Raw genomic sequence first — 21,065 nt, 5'->3', positions numbered from 1 at the left:
TCTCATGTCTCAGCTGTTTCCACACCTCCACAGCCGTCTGGCTGGACACAGGTGCTTCCGTAATGCGGTCCCAAGGTTGAAATCCAGTATTCAGAGCTTCCATCTGCCCTCAAACTGACTTCCACAATGTGCCGTGATCCCTATCAGAGTCAGTTCCACGTATCGGAGGGATCTGGTGCTCACCCATGACGTGTACGCCTCAATTTTTAAACAACAAAACTGCTTAAGGCCCTTTTCTTGCCAGGATGGCACCAGAGCAGGAGTACAGCTGGCACAAACAAAAGCAAAATGAGGAACGCCTGCAATTCCCGTGCTCCTGTGAAATCCCAGCTACAGCAAACAGCTCGTCCAGAAGAGGCCTCAAATTCTACACAGTATCTTGGGCTAAAGCAGGACACCATGCAACCATCTACCTTCCAATATCTAAGCTTAGAAAAATGGTAAAGAACTGCATAAAAAAGGGGAGAACATTTCAAAAAATATCAGCAGAGTGGGCGCAACACCTAAAGGAAGAGCAGATCTTGAAGGTAAAGGAAGATGCTGCTACCACATGCTCTGGGAAGGGCAGAAACCAAGCAAAGGCTGGGCAATAGCCCTGGCAGCAGTGGGGGGGTGAATTTGGAGGATAGATCGGGTGGTGTTGGGAAGGTTGAAGAGGAGGAAGCTGCAGAAACCATGTTGGGAGAGATCTGGCCCTCAGAGGTGGCTTCTGAAGCACAGGCTATTTTCTGGCTGAATGCTTCCTTTTGGCAACGCACCCTGATTTCCCGGGGACTTTACAGGAGGTTAACGGGGCTACGGGGGAGAGTTCAGGGAAAGGCCAGGCACGGACGGAAAAGTCCCCCATTGCCACAGCTAAGAAGGGCAGCCGAATAACCTCCTGTCTGTTGTTTGATTAACGTATCTGCCTACAATAAATCCCATTTTATGGAGTCAGTGACACTCACCCGGGCATGGGGGTGTAACTAGATCGCACGGCTGCTCCGCCAGGACCAAGCTCCTCCTTGCGCTGTGTTTTTTGGGGGGGTTTCCTGCTTGCACATCAGCTGTGTGTGCTGCGGCACGACGTTTCACCACGTTTTCTCACTCAAAAGATGGACTTGAATCTCACAGGAGACCCATCAACCCACTGGCTGCAAATTTTGCCACTGAAGCCAAGGGGGATTTTGCCATCGGACATCAGAGAGGAGCAAGATGGGGCCCAGGAAAGCTTCCAGCTGGGGCTATTCTCCATGTGGAGCAAAGGCAGGACCCACTCCTCCCTCCTGCAATTACACACAGCTTCTTGCCCGAGCGCCTCCCCTCCTTTCGGGTGCTCTTCCATGCGATGTGGGGCTCACCAGGGCTGCGCACCCCAGGAATAACATGCCGAGATTCCAACAATCGGGGCATCACTCTCCAGTCGAACTGGAACTGGAATAAAGTGTCTACACATTGAAAGTGGTGCCTTTGTTCTCACTCGCAAGAGCAGTGAACAAAACATCACTGCTTTCTGTTTGCTGTGCCCCCAGAGTCCTTTCATTACCACTTTTTAAGGGGGTGAAAATGTTGCTAACTCCTCTTTTCAAGAAAAGCTTGCAAAGCTCCGGAGAGTTTTGGGAGTGAGGAAGGAGGACGGATGAAAGACAGGAAAAATTTCTAGACCCGCTCTCTCTCAATTAATTATGAGCAACAATTCTGCATGCGCAGGTGCAGAAAAAAAAGGGACCCGCAAACATTATCACCGGCCCTTTCCCATCATCAAACACTAAACCCGAAGGTCCGTTTTGTTCGTCAAAGACATCGGCCACCCATCCGACTGGAATGACCAATTAAAAAAAAACCGAGAGCGATACTTGGAATAATTAATACAGCCGAGCGCTCATTTAGCAATTAGGAGCTGCCACAAAATTCTGCGGCAGACAGAATCAACCCTAATTGTGTAATTTCCCCAGCTGACGCCTCCGAGTACACAGTCAGATTTAATTGGAGATTATAGGGGTTCTTTGAAGGTGCTGGGGCTACACAGCGGGGGCTCCAAACAAACAGATACAGAGGGGTAGGGAGCACTGGGGCAGAAGAGCAGTGTGTGAAAAGGGAGTTTTGTTTTTGTTTCAGGGCCAGGAAAAACAGCTGTAGAGAACAGAGGTACTGGAAAGCCTCTTTTTGCAAAGGTGGATCGCAGCTTGTGACAAGGCTGCAACAACCAGGCTGATGATTTGAAGCTGCTCAAGTTCCTCTTTCTTCTTTCCTGCCGCCCATCCCCAAGGGATGTCCCGTTTCTGTACTGCACTATGGAGAGGATGCTTAAAGGAGGGCGAGCAGAGCAGGGCTCTCCGCGCAGAGGGTCTGTCTCTGTGCTCTCCAATGGGTTTTGCACTAAATATTCATTTCCTCTGAGACAGATTTCCTCTTGTTCTCTAGCTTTGGTATTTCCAGCTCTTGTCATTCAACAATTTTGGGTCAAAACCCCAAAATTAACAAGACTGGCTTCAAACCCATGACACTATTGGAATCGGCTCCCCAAGCTCTTCTCTAAATATGAGGATAAGAAACTCTTGAACAAGACAAGTAAGACAGAAAATTAACTTATCACCGCAAGGGGCCAGGAGACAAGGTTTTATTCAGTGACGTGCAGCATGGCAACACGCAATGAACCAATCCTGGATGGATTACCTCCCTCTAAATATGAATAACTCTTGGTCATACTTTTTTTTTTTTTGTGCATGAAAGTGTCTTTATTGCCTTCCCCCCGATAACTAGCAACCATGGCTACATCTGGTGGCCAAGCAGGGGCTCATACACCTCATTAGTAGGGTTTTGTTTTGCTGCAGGAGATGGAGGACACAGGTCTTTGGGCTGCCTATAGGACACAGCACTGGCTAGACTCATGTGTCTGCCTGCCTGGCATGGTCCTGCAGCTCCTGCTCCTGTTGGGATGTCCCAGTGGCGGCAGTGCTGGGGTTAACAACACAGCTGCCCAGACTCAAGAGAAGACCCGTGAAGCTTAACCAGAGGGTCTGGAGGGGGTCTGACATCAAACAAAGCAACGTAAAACACTTTCACGTCATAACACGCCATGAGGTTTCACCATGCTGGCACATTAAGCTAATCAACCGATTTTAAAGCAGAAGAGAATCCAACTTTTTATAACGAGACCTTTAAGCAAAGCCAGTTGTTACCTTCGGGTCTAAAAAAAGAGACAGCCTTGAAGTCAAGAAGACCCAGAATGCAGGCTATAAATACATGTGGTGAAACGTGTGTTTTCCTTTTCAGTGAAGAGAAACGCGTCTTTCTGTACCATAAACCAGCTGATGTTTTGTGATACCTGTTGCTAAGAGATGGACTTTACTACAAACCACATTAAAAAAAAAAGTACAGAACTATTAATTGTGCTCATCAGAAGCTGCTCTGCAACAGGAACAAATCCTGACCAAACCTAACCCTTGCTATGCCTCTACCAGGCTTCAGCAGGCATCAGGAGACCGCAGCATCTCTGCAAAGGTGCCTGTCACCTCTCAGGATCAGGCCCTTAATTAAAAGCTATCAGAAAACCACTAACTGCTGCTGATGGGTCGCCTGGCACCGTAACTCACCATTACTGTCCACATACTGCACAACACAGCGGTATGAGTTTATTACAGTGGGAGACCTGTTTTAAAGTCCTGCATGTCCAACGCTATGGGCAGGAGAAATTTTCCAGTCATGTTGAACTGCTGCCAGTGTACATAGCTGATTGGGAGTTCAAATGCAAGACATTTATTTATTAAAAACACATACATACAGGCAGCTCACTTTGCAGAAATATAAAGAGCATAATAAAACACAACACTAACGCCTCTGAAGCATGTAATGATCCTGATTAATGCTATTGCACTTAAAGAAACAAGCACTGGGATTGAAAGGGATTCAGTGTAAAAGCACCGAGAGGCTCTGTCCTAGGGCTCCCTACCCCATGTGAGTGAAAAAAAGCCAGTAAAGCCAAAGGGGTTGCTCCCGCTTATGGCATCAGTAAATCTGGCCCCTGGCTAGCATAAATTTCGCGCTCTGCCTCCAGCTAAGAGGCTGGTAAGGACCAGAATTAAACCAGCTAAAAATAAAGCAGGCCATGGTTTGCAATGGTGTTAAAAGTTAAAACTGCTGTAATGTCAGTGTAGTAAAAAAAAAAAAAAAAAAAAAAAAAAGTGTTTTTTTTCTGGGTTTACACGCAAGGAGAATTTATAACTCCAGCTCATCAAGGCAGATTTGCCAAATCAAGTCTCAAAAAAAAAAAAAAAAAAAAAAAAATATCACGCTACTGCTGCTGTAAGGTATATAGCAGCAATATCACTCTGGCAGCTATTTCTAAATTTCTAGATAAACATCATCACATCCAGAGAGTTTGATCTCCCCATCCTAAGGTCACCGATTTCAACATGGATGAAGACCAGACCTGCTATCCAAACATCCAGATGAACCACTCCACTTGGGAGCCACATCTCTTTAAAAGAAAAGGCCTCTGTATCCCAGAAAAACAAATTACCTGTATCTTCGGACTCATCGTCGTCATCTTCATCATCACCCGATGAAGGGGAATCTAGGAAAAGGAGAAAGAAGTGAAGCAGAAAGAGGACAGCACGTGGGGACACCACATCGGACGAGGCTGCTGCTGGTGGGCTCCAGCGAGGGAGGACATCTGAGTGACGGGTCCCCCCTCCCTGCAGCCCCACCAGCCTGTCTCCCCCACTCTGCCGGCACACGGACAACCAGCCAGGAGCTTTCTGAACTGGGAGAGAGGTGTCATGAGTTTGCCTGTGCTCTGCCACCAAACAGCAGGGTCCAATGCCAAATACTTCTCCCTGTGCGAAGTGCTCTTCTCCTCATAAATACAAAAGCAATTCCAAAAGGGGAAGTTTCTTTCTGCAGAACAAGCTCTACCCTGTTTTTTTTTTCCCCTCTAGCATTCACTCTGAAGAACTTTTTATTTCACCAAGTCTCCAAATGACAGGTCAGTGTTCCTAATTCACTTTCCCTGCATTTTTAACTCAGTACACCCCTGCTACGTCTCCCCTTGTTAACTCCTCGCTAAACCACTCAGACCAAAGCTTTTAAAAATTCCCCTTGCAATTGAACCTCTCTCTCAATAGACATTTTGATGGCTACTCCGTGAACCAGTTCCCTTCGATTATATTCCTCCTACAGAGGCATTTTGATGCTGATAACTGAATCCAGGTTAACTGGTGGGAATTTTCCATCTGTATCTCCCCAAAACATCCTGAATCGTTTCTCTTAATGTGGTCAAACATCTCACCTTCTCCAAGCTGTCCACAACGAAGCCTCAGAGCCTTTTCCCCAACAAACAACTACTGTAAATGTAAATCCCATGATAAAATAGCAACTTCGTGTTTGATTTAGTTTAGATGATTTAGTACAATCCAGTCTCTAGAAGATTTACCATGACTGACTTCATATAATTTCCAGGAATTTCTTTTTTAAATAAAGGCAAAATGCTAACAACCCAGCAACCTTTATATGCTGAGACAGTGGTAAAAGAACTTGGCCTTAAACATTAGAAAGTAAGAAACTTTATGAGTGTTCAGCATGTGGCCAGAAATGTAAAGCACCACTTTAGACTAAGCCAGGCAGAACCTCCTTCATTTTAAGATGCACTCGAGTTTTCTGCCGTTCTCTGAATAACTCAGTGGAGGTAAAAAGGGGGGGGCGCGGGAAAGGAAAAAAAAAAAGGAAAAAAAGGGAAAAAAGAGGAAAAAATAAAAGATAATATAAAAAGGTAGGGGAAGGTAACAACAAATAGTATTTCTCTGCAAAATCTGGAGGGACCTCCCAGACATATTCACCATCTATGGGAGCAAGTAACACAGGAACCATCTCCCTGCTTTAGACTTCAGCGGTGCATCGTGCTGTGCACCTTCTCCTTGGCAAAGTCCCAAGGAAGACTTCAAGGACGTATCTAACTGCAAATCCCCAGCTGAGGTCCTGCTGGCAGCAGAACTAGGGAAATGCCACGGGGCTTGCTGAAAGTGAAGTGGATGTTTAGATGTTTTGGCTGCACCAGCAGGTTTACTCAAGTCCCGGAGAAGGCAGAAACTGAGCCAAATCCCCACCAGCACCAACAGAGAAACCAGCACGTTCTCAGCCCTGCACTCAGAGTTGGTTACTCATACATTAACATGTGATTATAGTTTTCCTCTGGTTTCCAATGAACCAATCGTGACCAGAGGAGCAGAATCAATTTTTAAACCAATTCAAAAACATTTCCACAAGACTGAGGGAAGTCTTTGACCTTGTTTGTGTTTCAGATGAGAGATGCAGCTTAGGTTTTAAGACCAAATACCCCATGTTCAGAGCTACTGTTCTATTCAGGTTACTAAAACATCACCTTTTTCAGAAGGTGACTAAAAATTTGTAAGCTATTTGTCGATCATCTACTAAAATAGTAATCCTTTTCAGAAGCTGATGAGTATTGGCATCAGCAAGAATTTGTAGATGCTATTCTCAGAAGGGCTTTAATTATGATCAGAAAGGGGCTTGATTTTTTTAGTCACCTGTTTTTTAGAGCTTACTCTTGGGCTATTTTGAAAGCTCTTTTCACTGGTACCAGCCTGCAGTCTGCGCTCGTCACAGGGGTGCTGCTAAACCCAAAGGTTTCTGTGTGAAATGGTTGCAGAAACGGAGCTTCTGCCAACTGGGCTGGAGAGCAGTTTGGGCACGCAGCTGCTATTTGTGACCCTCTTCAAGCGCTCAGGTCTTAAGAGGACAGTACGTTTCTTTTTGTAAACTAGCAAAACACTCAAGCCCATGTCTGTCAAGGGAGGCATTTTAAAGAGATCAAACCCTGCTATTAATCAACCTGGTTTTCAACCCTGAAATGCCAGCTCCAGCATCTCCTTGCTCTCCCTTCAGCATCTCACTGCGCACACTGAGAGTCGCTGCAAAAGAGCCGATTTGTTGCAGACTCAATACTCACGGCCCCACGTAGGAAAATCCTGACATGCTCCTAGAACCTGGAAGCATCTCTCAAAATGGGACTGACGTTGAGTATCAGCTATTCTGAATATACCAGCCTAGTTTTGTGCACTTAAGAATATGGATCAGAGCAATTCCAGTTTGTTAGTACAGATTTAAACCAGTTTAACACAGAGAACAACTCCAGCCCCAAACATTAGGTATCCACATAAACACCCGACCAGATACCCAATCTAATCGCTGGCATTACCCCCAAGAAGTGGGAACACAAACCACAAATCTCCGATAACAATCTCGATCTCCGCAGTGCCACGCTGAGCAATCAATACTAATTATGAAGAAATGTCTGCGCACATGAGAGGCGCCACCATTGCCACATAAAGCAGGGCTTCAAAGTTTAAAACAAGTGCTGCTGACAGCTAAAACGGAGACTCCCACATTACCAGCACTTTGGTGGTAATGACAGTGGGCTAATAGAATCAAAGACTCATAATGCTGTCAGAAAGCAGGTTCAGGTTACTCGCTTGTTCTTAAGCTGTTATTAGCTATTATTAGTGAAGAGGAAAAACACAGGGGCTTAAACTTTTTAAAAGCAGAGGATTATCAGCCCTTCCACTATTAAAAACAATTTCTCACTTTACGAACTTTTGGGGCTGGCAGCTGTTTCATTTGAGCGTGTAACCAGCTGCCCTCTTCTGTCTCCCGGCTGCCCCTTGAACTCAAAAGCATTTTAATGTCACTTTAAAAACAAAAAGAGAGTAACGTTTCTAGCAACCTGCAGTTCCTTGGATAGTTCCAATAATCATACCTAGTTAAAGAAAGCCTTTCAAGGGCCAAATACTTCTTTAACCATTTAATTGATATGACCTTGAAGCATTCACAGCAATCTCCAGTAACATTCAATGAAAAGCAGATGTTGGTGACGGCTTGCTGAAACGAGCTTTTATTCTCACGATGGTTTGATTCTCTCACTTACACAAAATCCTATTTCTGGCACGAGAAAGCCCTTTATGGAACGATTTACGATCACAAACATCTCTGTGTTTGGTTTCAAACGGAGCCCCTTTACTTTTTGAGGGAACTCCACTCTTGGAGGCAAGGACCTACTGCTTGGGGATGCCTGAAAAAGCTCCAACAGTGCAAGGGGAAAGGAAAGTTTTCAAAACCTTAGATCCACACGGGGTTAATTCTTCTGAAAAGTCAGGCTTTTAATCTGTGTGATCAGGAAGCTTTTTATCTGCTCGCAGTGATGGGCATCCATCTACCAATGCAGCAGCCTGAAATCATGGAGATGATCTCAGAGCTAGCGGTTAGCTATCTGGGAACAACAGTTTTTTCTGGCGCTCTCTGTTTAGTGATCCAGATTTGGTCAGCTTGTAGCTGTTCTCTCCCATTGTCCTAATCACGGAAAAATATGGGCAAGCTAATGACAGCACGTGCTTCCCTAACACAGCAGTTGTTTGCAATATATGAATCCCAATAAGTACCTTTGATGAAGTACATATTCGAGATATACACAGTTTAAAGATAAGCTACTTCCGAAACAAAGTAGTAATTTGTGATAACTGTGATGGAGGGAAGAGTTTTATCAGCTACAACGGGGACACAGTTTTCAGGAACCTCCAGCTTTTACATGCAATTTTTGCCAGTGATTTGTCACATAAAGTGGAAAAAGTCACTTAACCTCCCTGAGCCACAGTTCACTCACTCACAAAAGACTTCAAAGGCACATGTAGCATTGCATCTATTTGAGTGTTAAGGGGGATTTGGGGTTTAATCTGACTAGCACCGTTTCTAAGTCTCTCTCAGTATTAACATCAAGCTTTAACATTTGGTATGGACACGCAAGCATTCTTCAATTGGTTTGTTTTGTCAGTCTAATCACTGCCAGGAGTTACCAGGGAGGTAGAGACCTACCAAGTACCGACGAAGACCGCAAAACACCAGCTGTGCTGAACATGTGAAGGTGCAAAAATTTAAAATAAAAATAAAAAAAAAAGCACTGAGACAGTTGTATTTCTACACGTACCTGTAACTCTGACTGTAAAGTTTCCCAGGACCTCGTTGGAATGCCTTGGCTTGCAACTGTACAGCCCCGAGTCATCATAGGACACATTTATTATCTTCAACAGTTTTTGTCCAATATGAGTTCTGTTGGTAGGTGCAATCCCAATACCATCCTTAAACCAGAAAACGGACACAGAAGAGCCTTGGGTGTTACAGGAAAGTTCAATGGTATCTCCACTTCCAAACACCAACTCTTCCAGAAAGGCGGTCTCGCTCCTCAAGTATTCTGCAAAGGGAGAAAGAAATGGAAATGAGTAAGTAAGAGCAGGTGTTGGAGAGTGAAAGAACATTTAAAAAAGAAATGTATCTTATATTTGCCCTATTGATGCTTCCACGTGCCCAGAGCTCCTCCTTGCCAGAGGTAAGGCTTGCCTTCCCCAGGCAGGTAGTAATGGAGAAAAAAAGACAGCTGTGCTCACTACAGTCAGGTCTCTAGCTGATCTACAAGGATGGTTTCAACCCCATAGTGACCAAAACACAGCCACCCCATCACGTACATCTCAACTAACAGCACAGACCTCTTTGTCGGGTCATTGCAATGCCCAATGTTTCATGTCAGGGTGATCTGGCAGAAATAAGTATGTGTTCTGAAAGTTCACAGTTCAGTCTCTGGATCTCAATGTCTTTACTCCTGACAGTCCACAACCCCTTGCAAGACCCAGCAAGGGAGGGACACAAGGAGCATTAATGGGGATAAACCCAACTATTCAAGTGACTCTGGATGGCCCAAAGGCAACCTCTATGTGCTGAAGCAAACAAGGGAGAAAGGGACAGAAGATGCAGGCTGGATAGCTAAAATAAATGAACCCATCACTAGCTCACTGGAGTTATTCTGTGCAACGAAGTACAGAATCAAAGACGGAGCATGAAAGCTGAAATACCTATTTCTTCAGTCTATCTACCAGCTGTGGCAGTTTGTTCCACGAGTGCTGACAGTGAACCCTGCCATGGGCTGGAGAATTTTGTTTCACTGTAAGATAACGACACAAGGAAACGTTCAAGTTCATAAGTCTCCTCATGGAGGAACACGAGGCATGTTGAAAGTGTGGTTCTAAACGGTCCTCATTTTAGTGACATAAACTCATGTGTGACATTGAATGGTTTATTCCTCCTTTATACCAGTTTAATAAAGAAAAAATAGCCCTCTACAGCCGCCCTCAACCCATCTAGATCAACAGCAAGAACGCCATTCTCCCCACCTTGTCTACAGTAACCAACATTTGCACTCGGCATTACCCTATCTCTATCTTCTGGCTTACACCTGCTCTGAGACTGTACACTCCACCGAGCGTAAGAGTCGTCTTGGTTTTGTACAATATGTATCACAGAGGATCCTATTCCACAGTGAAGACACGCTGGTGCTATGATTATATAATTAATTAACAAGTTAAAAAGTAATTCAAAACAGATTGGTCTGAACCTAATGCCATGATCCAAACCCAGATCGCCTTGACTTGATCTCCGACAGTAATCAGATATGGACACAGATCCTAAGTAAGCATATTCATAGATTACAATTTGACTGTTAAATCAATGCAATTACAGCAGCTCTGAATACCTGAGGATGTGGCATTGGCTTCAAGCTGCTCTTCTGGCATTAAGTGAGAGTTGGAGCAGGTTATATGAGAAAAATATATTGCTTTTCTCATCACACAAGTTTTTATGTTTGTGGAAATTTAAAAATACAAAAATGTTTCAGTCAATACCCTTGCAGGGTAGAAATGAAGAATCCTGGGGGCCTGAAAATGTGGTATTTCATGGGAGGTATCATCTCGCAGGAGGCAAAGCCCACACTCACTGGGGTTACAAAGAACCTTTCCTGTGATACCCTGGCAGCAATTCCAACTCAAATATTTTAGGTTTTGGCCAGAATTTTGTGGTATTCATACAGTCAAAGGTTTAGAGTGTTGTTGGGTTTTTTTTTAATTTTAATGAAAAGGTTTTCCCTGAAAGCATATACTTTTAGTAAAAAGAAAAAGAAAACAGAACTCCAGCATCTTCTTCCTATTAGATCAGCACCTGCTGTGACATTGAGTGTTCACCCATGGTCTCTTCACAACTGGGATACATCCTTGGGGAAAATATGGCTGAGAAATATTCTGGTTTAAGTGTTCCTTTCAGGGTTTTTTCTTCCTCCTTCTAGACTATAGGGATTTTTTCAATGGCACCAACTTTGGCTTCCAATTAAAAAGCCCTGTATACAGCTTTACAGTTGCAGGACTGGGTACTGATTCTTTGTTGACTCTGATGGAAGCTCTTGCTAATTTAATCTACTGGAAAACAAACCCCATGGAGCTGCACAATTCCTCCATACAAAATACATGGTTTTACCCAAGCTGTTTGCCAAATGATCAAGACTTGTATATTTTGGCTTTTATATCATAAACCTACCAAATAGAAACAAGCCCAGACTAAACACAAGCCAAAACGTACTGTTTAGCCATTTAAAAGGAAATCACTCTTTTTTGAAATCCGTAACAAACCTGGATTAATGACAAAGCGACAAATTATTTTTATAAAACATAATTAGGGAATGCTGAAATGCAGAGGAAATTCACTTTAGACTCAGAGCAGAATGATTGAGGTTTGAAGCTTCTTCTGTGGAAAGAAGCGTCACCTCTTGTTTCTGACAACTTTATTTTGGCTTTTCTGCCCTCAGTCTCCCTTGCCAGTCTCCAGCAGATACCCTGATGTCTCTTAAATGCGCAGTTCAGTCCTAGTGACTTTATTCCTACTGACCGGCAGTGATATCCGGAAAGATGGAGCGGTGAATTAAAAGGAGAATGTTACTAAGGGTTTTAATCTCACTTCTTTAAACAGCTTTTCAAATTTCAGTTTATATGCTTATGGCTTAAAAAATAAACAGGACCCAAATTGGAGACCTCCACAAAGTACTTAAATGTGCATTTAAGTGCTGGAGCCCTTTGCCCAACTGTGACTTTGGAGAATGAAGTTTTACTATTATTATTCCTCATATAGCTTTCAAATACAATGATAAATCTGAAGGTGGAGACGGTCTCATTTCTGTGCTGAGAACAGCTGGAGTTTAGAGCAGGGAACCAGAGCTCATGTCTCCCACTAGGTGTCCAGAATCTCCTTCCCACCTTCTAGCTGCAAGTGCCTTGTGTTTCCAACGCCTTCTCAACAAGGACAGTTCCTCCCCCACCAAAACATAAAGGAGACATGAAGTTGCCTTTCTTGAGGCCAAGCATCCAGCCATCAGATTGACTTGCAGAGATCTACCTCTCCAACCATGCTGCATGAGCAAAGTGGCAGGAGCTGTACGCGCAGCCTGTGCTTGGAAGGGGTTTAACGTATAATGGGCTGAGCCCTTCTGGGGACCTGGGCGAGGGTTTGGCCACCACCTTCATCCTGCATCTCCCATTGCTAAATCATAAGGAAACCAGCAGAGGGGAGCAGGCACTGAGCTCTCCTAACATGCTCGCTTCTTCCATCTGGACACACAGCTTTGATTGAGGTAGTCAAAAAACCTCCCACCACAAAGCTGCACTGCCGGAAGGCAGGTTTTCACATTTACTGGGGCTACGAACACACATCTCCTGGATCTCAGTCCTGGGTCCTAAGAAAACCATCCTCACTGCTGGAAAACAGCTATACCCATGCGTCCTTTAAAAAATTTCCTAATGCGTTTCTATTGCAAGTCAGGTTGCAAACGTTTGCCCCCAGCCCTGGCTCTCCCACAGGAAAATCCCATTTGGGATCTAACTGACATTAACAGCATCTTTTCAAAATCCACAGCAGACATAGGTATAAATTACTGGGGAGTTAACTTGTGTAGGCATTACAGGAGCCCAGTCCACTACTTGCCAGCAGAGCAGGGATTAATGCATTTCCAGCTTTAATGGGTTCTTGGAGAGGAGAAGTCTATCTAGGTTGTGGGCTCCCAAGATATGACTAAAATTCAATCATTTATTAGTTTAGCCAAAGCAGTAATGAGTTGAGAATCACCAAGAGATGCTTCTGATGGAGATCGGCACTTGCATCATCATCACTGCTGCTTGCAGCAAACATGCTACAGAGAAAGAGGCAATTTTTAAGCTGTTCAGAGGAGCAAAAAGGCAGCAACTAGCTGGGAAGCACCTTCCACAACGAGGAGCAGCTGGCCCAGCAATGCTAAAATGCTTTTGTATGTATTCACTTATAAGGATAAGATACTTCATCTCCGTAACTGCTTGGCTCATCCCAGCAATAATTCACTTTCTGTGTGGTTTGCAGCTCCAAGTGCTTAAGTGTGTCAGTATTTCCATCAGATGCCTGCTCCTCTCAGACATCAATACTTGCTTCTGGCTGAGCCTGGAAATGTTTTATTTTGGTTTTAACGCAGGCAGCTTTCCAGACCTGCAGGAAGATATGCACGTTTTTATTTTTCAGGCACGAAAGGATGAGGAGGTAGAAGATGATGGGGTATTCCTGGGCTGCTTATGACCCCCCCACAAGAACTTCAAGCCAACCTAGAGCCTGGCTGGTGCCCTCCTCAGTGTCAGGGACTATTTCCAGGTGCTGTGGCAGAAAGCATGAGGGCTGCTCCCGGGCGGCGAAGGCCCACGGTGCCCGTGGGAGGCTTGGTGCGGTGGGGGAGCCCCAGGGCCCCACACCACCTTGCAGGGTGCTGGGTCCTGGCTCCAGGACACTCCATCCGTTTCTTTCTTTTCACCTGTGTTTTTCTTCCTGGAATAGCTTCCCACAATCCTGCTTTTCCAAACATCAAAGTGTTTGGGAGCCTACTGAGGGACTGCTCAGGTGGGCACATGTCTCCCCCATCACCATCCTCCTCCTCCAGCAAGCATCCCGCAGCTGGGGCACAGCACCATACAACCAAAACCCAGGACTCCCACCACAGAGGGCTCCAGGCACATGACCTTAACTACCACCCGGAAAATACTCCTCACCCCACCTTGATCTCTGGCAATTCCAGTGAGGCTTTTTGGGATTGCTTCACAGCCTGGTGGTGGAATGGGCTAAGTGGCTCATTTCCAAGCGGATCGTATTTTCCCCTTTTCAAGCTGGACAAGCTGTATTTGGCACGTTAACAAGCAGAAAGATAGCAGCACTCCACGCACTTCTCTCTTCAGGTTAATTCGAAAACGTTTCTTGTTCTATGTGTTTTATTGCACCAAATCCACCGTGACAGGATATATTACAGGATCACGGAGCAACAACCATGCCAGAGTTTTCTCCTGTTGAGTCTGGCATCCTGTTCCCAGGGGGATGATGGTCACAGCCACTGAGTCAGTGGCTAACTGCTGGAGGGATACGGAAACCTGGCAAAGAGCACATAGACTATCCCCAGGCCCAGACCAGTGCCATGTCCTCCATGCACGCTGAACCCTCATTTACTCTAAATAAGTGTCCCACCCCATGTTAATGGGGGCCATAGTATTATTCACCTCCCCAACAGTGTTTTTCCCAATACCTCTGTGGCTGCTCGTGGGATGGGGCCGCTTCCCCACCTCACCTTGGGGCTTCTGCACTGGGAAGAGCAAACCCTGTTGCCCAGAAGGGGAATAAAACAGTTTTCTTGCTGAACGCTGCATATTTGAGACCTGCCTTAATTTAAAAAGCAGCCAGGAAGGGTGACAAGTGGCCCCAGTGTCACCTCCCCGCGAGCACCCTGCCATGTGCCTGATCTCTCTGTCCCCCAGGCAGACGGCCACGGAGGAATACTGAAAACCATCAAACCAGCCCCAGGCCCTGCACCCAGCAGCAGCCCCCGTGAGAGGTGGGGACACGATAAGATCGTGGGATCGCCCGTTTCCCCAAGTACCTGCCTTCTCAGGGCAGATAAGATCGAGGGAGCGGCCCCCGCAGCAAAGCGAGCTCACCTAAAGTCACCATTTACCCTCACAGCACCGCGGGGAGCTGCTGGGATGTCTTTTATACACGAATTTTTGGCGGTGCTTTATGCAAGGCAAGGCTTCTCCTTTCTGTAGCAGCCATGAAGGTGCCAGTGGAAGGGCATCCCTGCCTGGCCACGGCCCTGCCAGCCCAAACGGCACATCACCAGCCTGGCACAGCAAAATACAATATATAAAATAAAAGTTTTATGTGTTTTATATATATAATATTAAATATATTGTGTATTTCTATATACCTATACATACATATATACATACATAATATTGTATATAGCATTTTATGTATATGATATTATATATAACATTATATATATATATAAAATAGAAAGTATTATATAAAATAGATACCCTGTCTTCTCCCTTCCTCCCCTTTTCTCCCCCTTCAAGGTCAAGACCCCTCTCAGAGCACATTTCCCAGTGTCAGGCTGCAGCCATCCCAGGAAGGAGCTCCGGCAATCACGGCAGCAAGGGATGGTTTGCCTAAGCAACATCATTTCCCGACGTGGTGTTCAGCTGGGTTACCTCCTCTGCTCAATGGGGCCCAAACCACAGCAAAAATAAAAAAATCTGGTTGCTTCTGTAAAAGCCTAAACCATGATCGAGAAACGTGCCTTTAGGAAACCACGTCTGAAAAGGGTTTGCCTCCGTCATTTGAAGGTGCCACTTTATCTTTCACCTATTGCGTGTGTTTGCTGGAAGGGGTGTAATTCTCCTGGAAAAGCTTAAAATAGCTTTCCTAATAATAATGCAAGGTAAACTGTTTATACTGTATTACCACTGCAGTGGCCTATGCAATTGTTACCAGACAAGGTTTCTTCCACAGATGTTAACAAGCGTGCTGCACTGTATTACCACCCGTGGTAAAAAATCCCCATGGGTTTTTTTTTTTTGGATCTGTGTTAGGAGGAAAGCAAGCTTTTTTTCCTAGAGAATTAGCAGAACGATAACCAGGTTTAGTTCTGTCATATGCAGCTTTCTTCATAAACAAGAGATTATGGAAAGGAAAAAAAAAAAAAATCTCTAGTGTTTAGGTTGGCTATTCCCGACAGCTACTTTGGAAGAGCTTCTCAAATGGAAAAGCAGATGTTGCAAATCTGCCTTATCTACGGAGCAACTGTTGACTCTGTTGTGCAAATCCTAATTTACATCTGCATGAAAGGTTTCAGAGATTAAATGGCATTCAAGGAGGAATATTAGCTTTTCTCCCTCCCTCCAGCCCTCCTTTGAATGGATTTACTACTGGCAATTAGCTTTCTGTTCCACCGGCCAAGTAGAAAACAGGATTCATCAGGACTCTACAGTATCCTCCTTTTAATGGACTGTTTTCTCAAATCACCCAATTCAGATGCTGAGAGTTAGAAGAAGAAATAAATCGTCACAAAGCTAAAATAGTTACAAAAACACTTTGGCCAGGAGGATTTTCCTCTGGCACTTGGAAAGCCCTGAGGAGGAAAAAAAACCCAGAGAACAAACCAAAGGGGTCTCCTGTCTGCACCTAACCAGAATGGGAATGCAAAACCCCAGAGACACAAAGCTTTGGTCACTGCTGAGAGTGCAGAGCCTGTCCCAAAGACAGCCTTCAGCTGGGCTTTGCTGGCTTAAAGGAACAGGCAGTGACAGGGTCTTCCTCAAAATCTGGCCAGACTGTGCAATCAAACACTTTCCTTGGTTCCCCACTCAAAACACCAAAGAGCAGAGCAACCACCACCAGCATCTATTTATCTCACAGTTCTGCACTCTTTTTTTTTTTTTTTTTAAAGAAATAAAATAACTGATATAACATCACCCTCCCCTTCTTCATCAATGGTCCCTAAAGACAGGGAGCAGTGGAGCAGAGGTCCATCAGCATGGGGATGCTGAGGTCCCCAGGCTATGCTGCTCCATGTGTCCTATGGGAGTTCCTGGCTCATGCCAAAGCACCTCAAGGATGCCCATGCAGATGGTTCCTGCTCTCCTGGATGTCAAAGCCTTTGTGCTTTACTCAAGAGGAGGGCAGCAATGAGCTGTATCAGATCTCAGCAGCTCACGTCCATGGTGGGGATGACACCAGTCCCAGCCTGGCACATGGGTGAGCGCATCCTTGTAGCTGGACCCACAGCCCACCTCACCCAACTGCGATGGCCAAATGTGGTCAAGCCAGACCACTCCCTACTCAAGGCAGAGTGACAAAACACCTGTTGGGCTGATCCTTGGTGGAGCACAAGAGACTGTGCTAATGGGTCGTCATCCTTTTGGTATCTGCCTCTTGTTGCCGCTGAAGAACGGTGGCCAACTTGGCCCCAGCTTCTGCACAGCACAGCAGGGGCATCCCAGCTTGATCTCGACAGACAGATCCTACCACAAAACAGCTCATGTTTTTGCATTCCTGCTTCTCATGCCTGAAGTAGTCCAAAAAACCCTCATCATTGCAGCAAGCAAGCAACCACCACAACTCCTTTCCAAAGCCAATGGAGGCAGCTATGGAAACTGAGGCACAGACTGAGGCTTCCCAGCATCCCAACAGACTGAGCAAAGCTTGTCCCCAGCCTCCATCAGAGCAGGGTTGAGTCCTGCCAAAGCGTGGAGGCCCCGAGCAAACTTATGCTCTTTAGCATCAGTGCTCCATGCCATCCCTCCTGCTTTGCTGGACCAGGCTACCTGGTGGGGCTTTGTAGGCGACGCTCACCAAGTAATTAGCAAAGTTTGCAACAAGACCTACAGACTACACAAACAAGTGCTCCACGAAGCACCACAGGAGAGAAACTCAATCTTTGGAAATATTTTTAAACTGTGTTATTAAATCCTTAAAAGAATAAGCATACATTGCTGAACAATTCTTTTCAGATATTTTTTCTGGGCTCCTCCTCCTCTATGCCCTCATTTCCTTCCTAAAATCCTTCAAAAATTCATTACTTTTGGAGTTTTCAACCCTCAGGGTAGGTTTTCAGCTATTTAGTGAATTCTAGCAAAATGTTCACCACCTCTTAACTCCTCTTGTGGATGCATTTTTTAAACAATACGTAAGTTCACCAGGCCCCAGAAGTGTTTAGCTTTACCTCAGAGGGACTTTTTAGAGATGCAGGGACTCACGATCCCCTTACAATTCCCAGGGAGGCCTGGCCCTGGCAATTACTTGTGGCGCTTTTCTGGTACTTGTGATGCTTTTCTGAAATGGGCTTTGAGATCACATGGCATCAGAAAAAATTTGCTGTAAAGCCCCAACCTTTCCCCTTCGGTTCACAGCTATGCAGCTCCCAAATCCCAGCTCCTCTGCATTTCCCTCGCACTTTTAATGTGCGCTCCTCTAATCTTCATTTAATGCAGGCAGCTGGCTGTAAATACCCCCGAACAATGACTTTAATCCTAAGTATCCTGAAGCCCCCCGCTTCCTCCCCGCACCAAAACTGAAGGAAAAAAAATAAAAAGAACAGCCTCATGACAGCAAGATGGAGAAATCCAAGCTATCCACTTGGCCAAAAGAGCAGAAAGACACAATGAGCTAAATTTTGCCCGGTTTGCTAATTAAAAACGGAAGCTACCCCACTCCGGAGCCAAGGCGGGGAGGTGGGGGGAGTTTTCATGCTATTCAAAAAATCGGCTTCCAACTGGGACCATATTCACTCCACATTAATTGTCATTCCAACTACGAGTGTCCTAGTTTCAAAATGAAAACTACTCTCCAGTGTAGCTAGTGAAAACTAACACCAGTTTCGAGGCATTAAACAAAATTTATTGATTGCATTTTCCCACCCACTAAAACTTTAATAAGCATTAAACCTCAAACTCCTGGCCCCGTTTCCTCCCTTTACCCTCTCTCTCCATAAAAAGGGTCAGGCTCCTCTATATGGAGATTAGGACTTAATGTTTGGTATTTGTTTATGAGCCTATCAATTGCCTCTATTTCAGGGGGGGGAAAAAGCACATCTGAAAAAAAAAAAAAAAAACCACCCTCTTGTACACGGATTAAGAGAGGGCAAAGGTTTACGGTAGTTTGGGTAGGTTTTTTTTCCAACTGATTGTGGGTTTTAGATATATGACAGATCATGTTCACATGAATGAAAATTAGTAAATATTCCCCTTTTCGCAAGTTTCCCTTGAGTTACATAAAATGGTATTTTTCAAAGATTCCTATTTCTCTGTAATAAGACGCAGGACTTCAAGTTTTCTCTGCTAGCTGTTTTTAGCTCTGTAAAAGAAAAAAAAATAATAATTTGGGGGCCACTCTGTCTGCATACTTAGTAAAGAAAACAAAGGCCAAACATTTGAAATGCAAAGGTCGGTGATTAAGCCCAGAAATCCATATCTAGGCATCAAAATGAATAGCCAGATTTTAAGAGTGCTTAAGCGATTTAAATGCAGAGCCTGACCTGGCTCAGCATCTCTCAAAACCAAGCCTGTTATTTCAGTGCCTCAAGCAAGATTTAGGTGCCAGGTACCCAAATTGGAGAAGTTTAACAGTAATCTCCTTTCGGGAAGCCTGATCCACTTTAATCTAAAATCGTGAATGACAAATGAAGATTTTGTTATTTAGAAAGCACATCTAACTAAAGCTGCAACACTCCGTCCTTGTGCTAAACTCAACTCTTATCCTTCAGCATTATTAGAAAGAGCTCGGAGAGATGGCAAAAGAAAAGTAGATGTCAAAAATTCTTTTATTTCTCCTCCTTAAAGAAGGCTGCTAAAGGGATTAGACAGCTTTGAGTTCACTGCTCTGTTAAATCAACCTTAAATATTTTTTCAGCTTGTTTGACTCGCTGTTCCTGTATACATTTGTGTTTTCACCTTTCTGCATTCAAATCCCACGCTTAGCGTTTGTTCTGCGCTTCTCACAGGAAACTTGGTCAGTTCTTTATTTGTATTAAGTCTACCGAGTTATAGAAAACAGACTTGGAAAACAAACCCTAAATTAGCAGGACTTACTGGCTTCCATGCATACGCGCACACACACAGGGCATCACATACCATCCGACCCAAACGCGGCGGTTTATCATTTCCAGCAGCAACAGCAGGGCATCAGGTTCACCAGGACGGACCTTTTAATGGTCTCCTGCAACCGTATCTATTACAGCGGGTTTTGGACTGCACGTAATAAATTAAGAGAGAGTTCAAGGAAGTCATGCGTGTCTCGGTTCCCACTCCCTTCAAGCAGTTTTAACGCCCCCAAATAATCACCTTCTACAAAGTGTACTACGTTAGGCTCCAGTGATGCCAGAAGCAGATTAGACACCTCTATAGACAGCTATTTTAATGCTGCCATAAGGAAATGCAGGCCCTCTGCAGAGTGCCGCTTCCAGTGTCCTGCAGCAGGACATGGCTGGTCCTACCTGCACGAGCCAGGGACATTCCACAGGTACTTTTGGACACCTGCCCCATCCTCCACAGTCTGATTTTTCCCAGCTTTTTCCTTCCTTCCCCCACAAGAAACACTTCTAAAAACTCTTCCTCTCTGCGAACGAGCACCCAAGTGTCCGAGTAAGATGGACGCTGTTGCGACAGCAGGGATGGTCATTGCAACAGGCAAGCCAAAGGAGAAAGAAAGTAGCTACTTCTCTCTGTCAGATGGAAAATGTAGATGATAAAAACTGAGCCCAGCAGCCACTGGAGGGTTGGATTTGTCTGAAAATCAGTCACCGAAGCTAAGCTTCAGCCACACTTCCCTTGGGTGGGATGGGCGGAAGAACCACCACCTCGTACCAACCACTAGAGAAGACATGAAGTTGGACAACCTCCTCAAATATTTACACCTATTTATCCATGTTGATGTAGACATCCATATGTGGAGCAAGAGATGCCCACAGCAGTGAGACCAAGTTTAGAGTGACCCAAAACCTGGGGTCTGGCCCCTCCACTCCATTTCCGAGGGCTGGCAGCTAGTTCAGGGTCATCTCCTTTCCTCCCTGCCCTGAGACACCACGCACTGCTCCTCCAACTGCTCCTTCTCATTCCCAAAATGGCCAGGCTCGACCACTGGGTGAAGTTATTCCTGCAAAGACTGCACTGCTTGTCCACACCTCATTTGCTATGCACTGGGAGGAGGGGGAGAAAACCTCCACTTCAAACATCTACATGTATTTTGAAAGCACCTGAGGAGGCTTGGGGCCCGTTTTGCCAGGACTAACACATTCCGCCCACAAGACGACCTTGTTCGGAGCATGCAGACAGCTCCTCACAGGAAGGATTTACATGGCGTGGGGTCAC

At 45.1% G+C, this 21,065-nt stretch overlaps 1 protein-coding gene across 4 annotated transcripts in view; it reads right to left on the bottom strand.

Moving 5' to 3' along the window:
• Positions 1-21,065, bottom strand: part of FGFR3 (fibroblast growth factor receptor 3) — a 57,022-nt gene that overhangs the window by 24,861 nt on the left and 11,096 nt on the right. For all 4 annotated transcript variants that reach the window (XM_074587370.1, XM_074587371.1, XM_074587374.1 and 1 more), the window contains exons 3-4: positions 8,975-9,238; positions 4,502-4,555 (exon numbers count right to left, since the gene is read on the bottom strand). In XM_074587370.1, coding sequence (XP_074443471.1) covers positions 4,502-4,555; positions 8,975-9,238 — 318 coding nt within the window. The remainder of the gene's footprint in view (positions 1-4,501; positions 4,556-8,974; positions 9,239-21,065) is intronic.

Source organism: Larus michahellis, chromosome 5, assembly GCF_964199755.1.
Source record: "Larus michahellis chromosome 5, bLarMic1.1, whole genome shotgun sequence".
In the NCBI taxonomy this organism is placed as follows: Eukaryota; Metazoa; Chordata; class Aves; order Charadriiformes; family Laridae; genus Larus; species Larus michahellis.
Note: the sequence above shows the minus strand (reverse complement) of the source record. Positions and strands in the feature narration are given on the sequence as shown.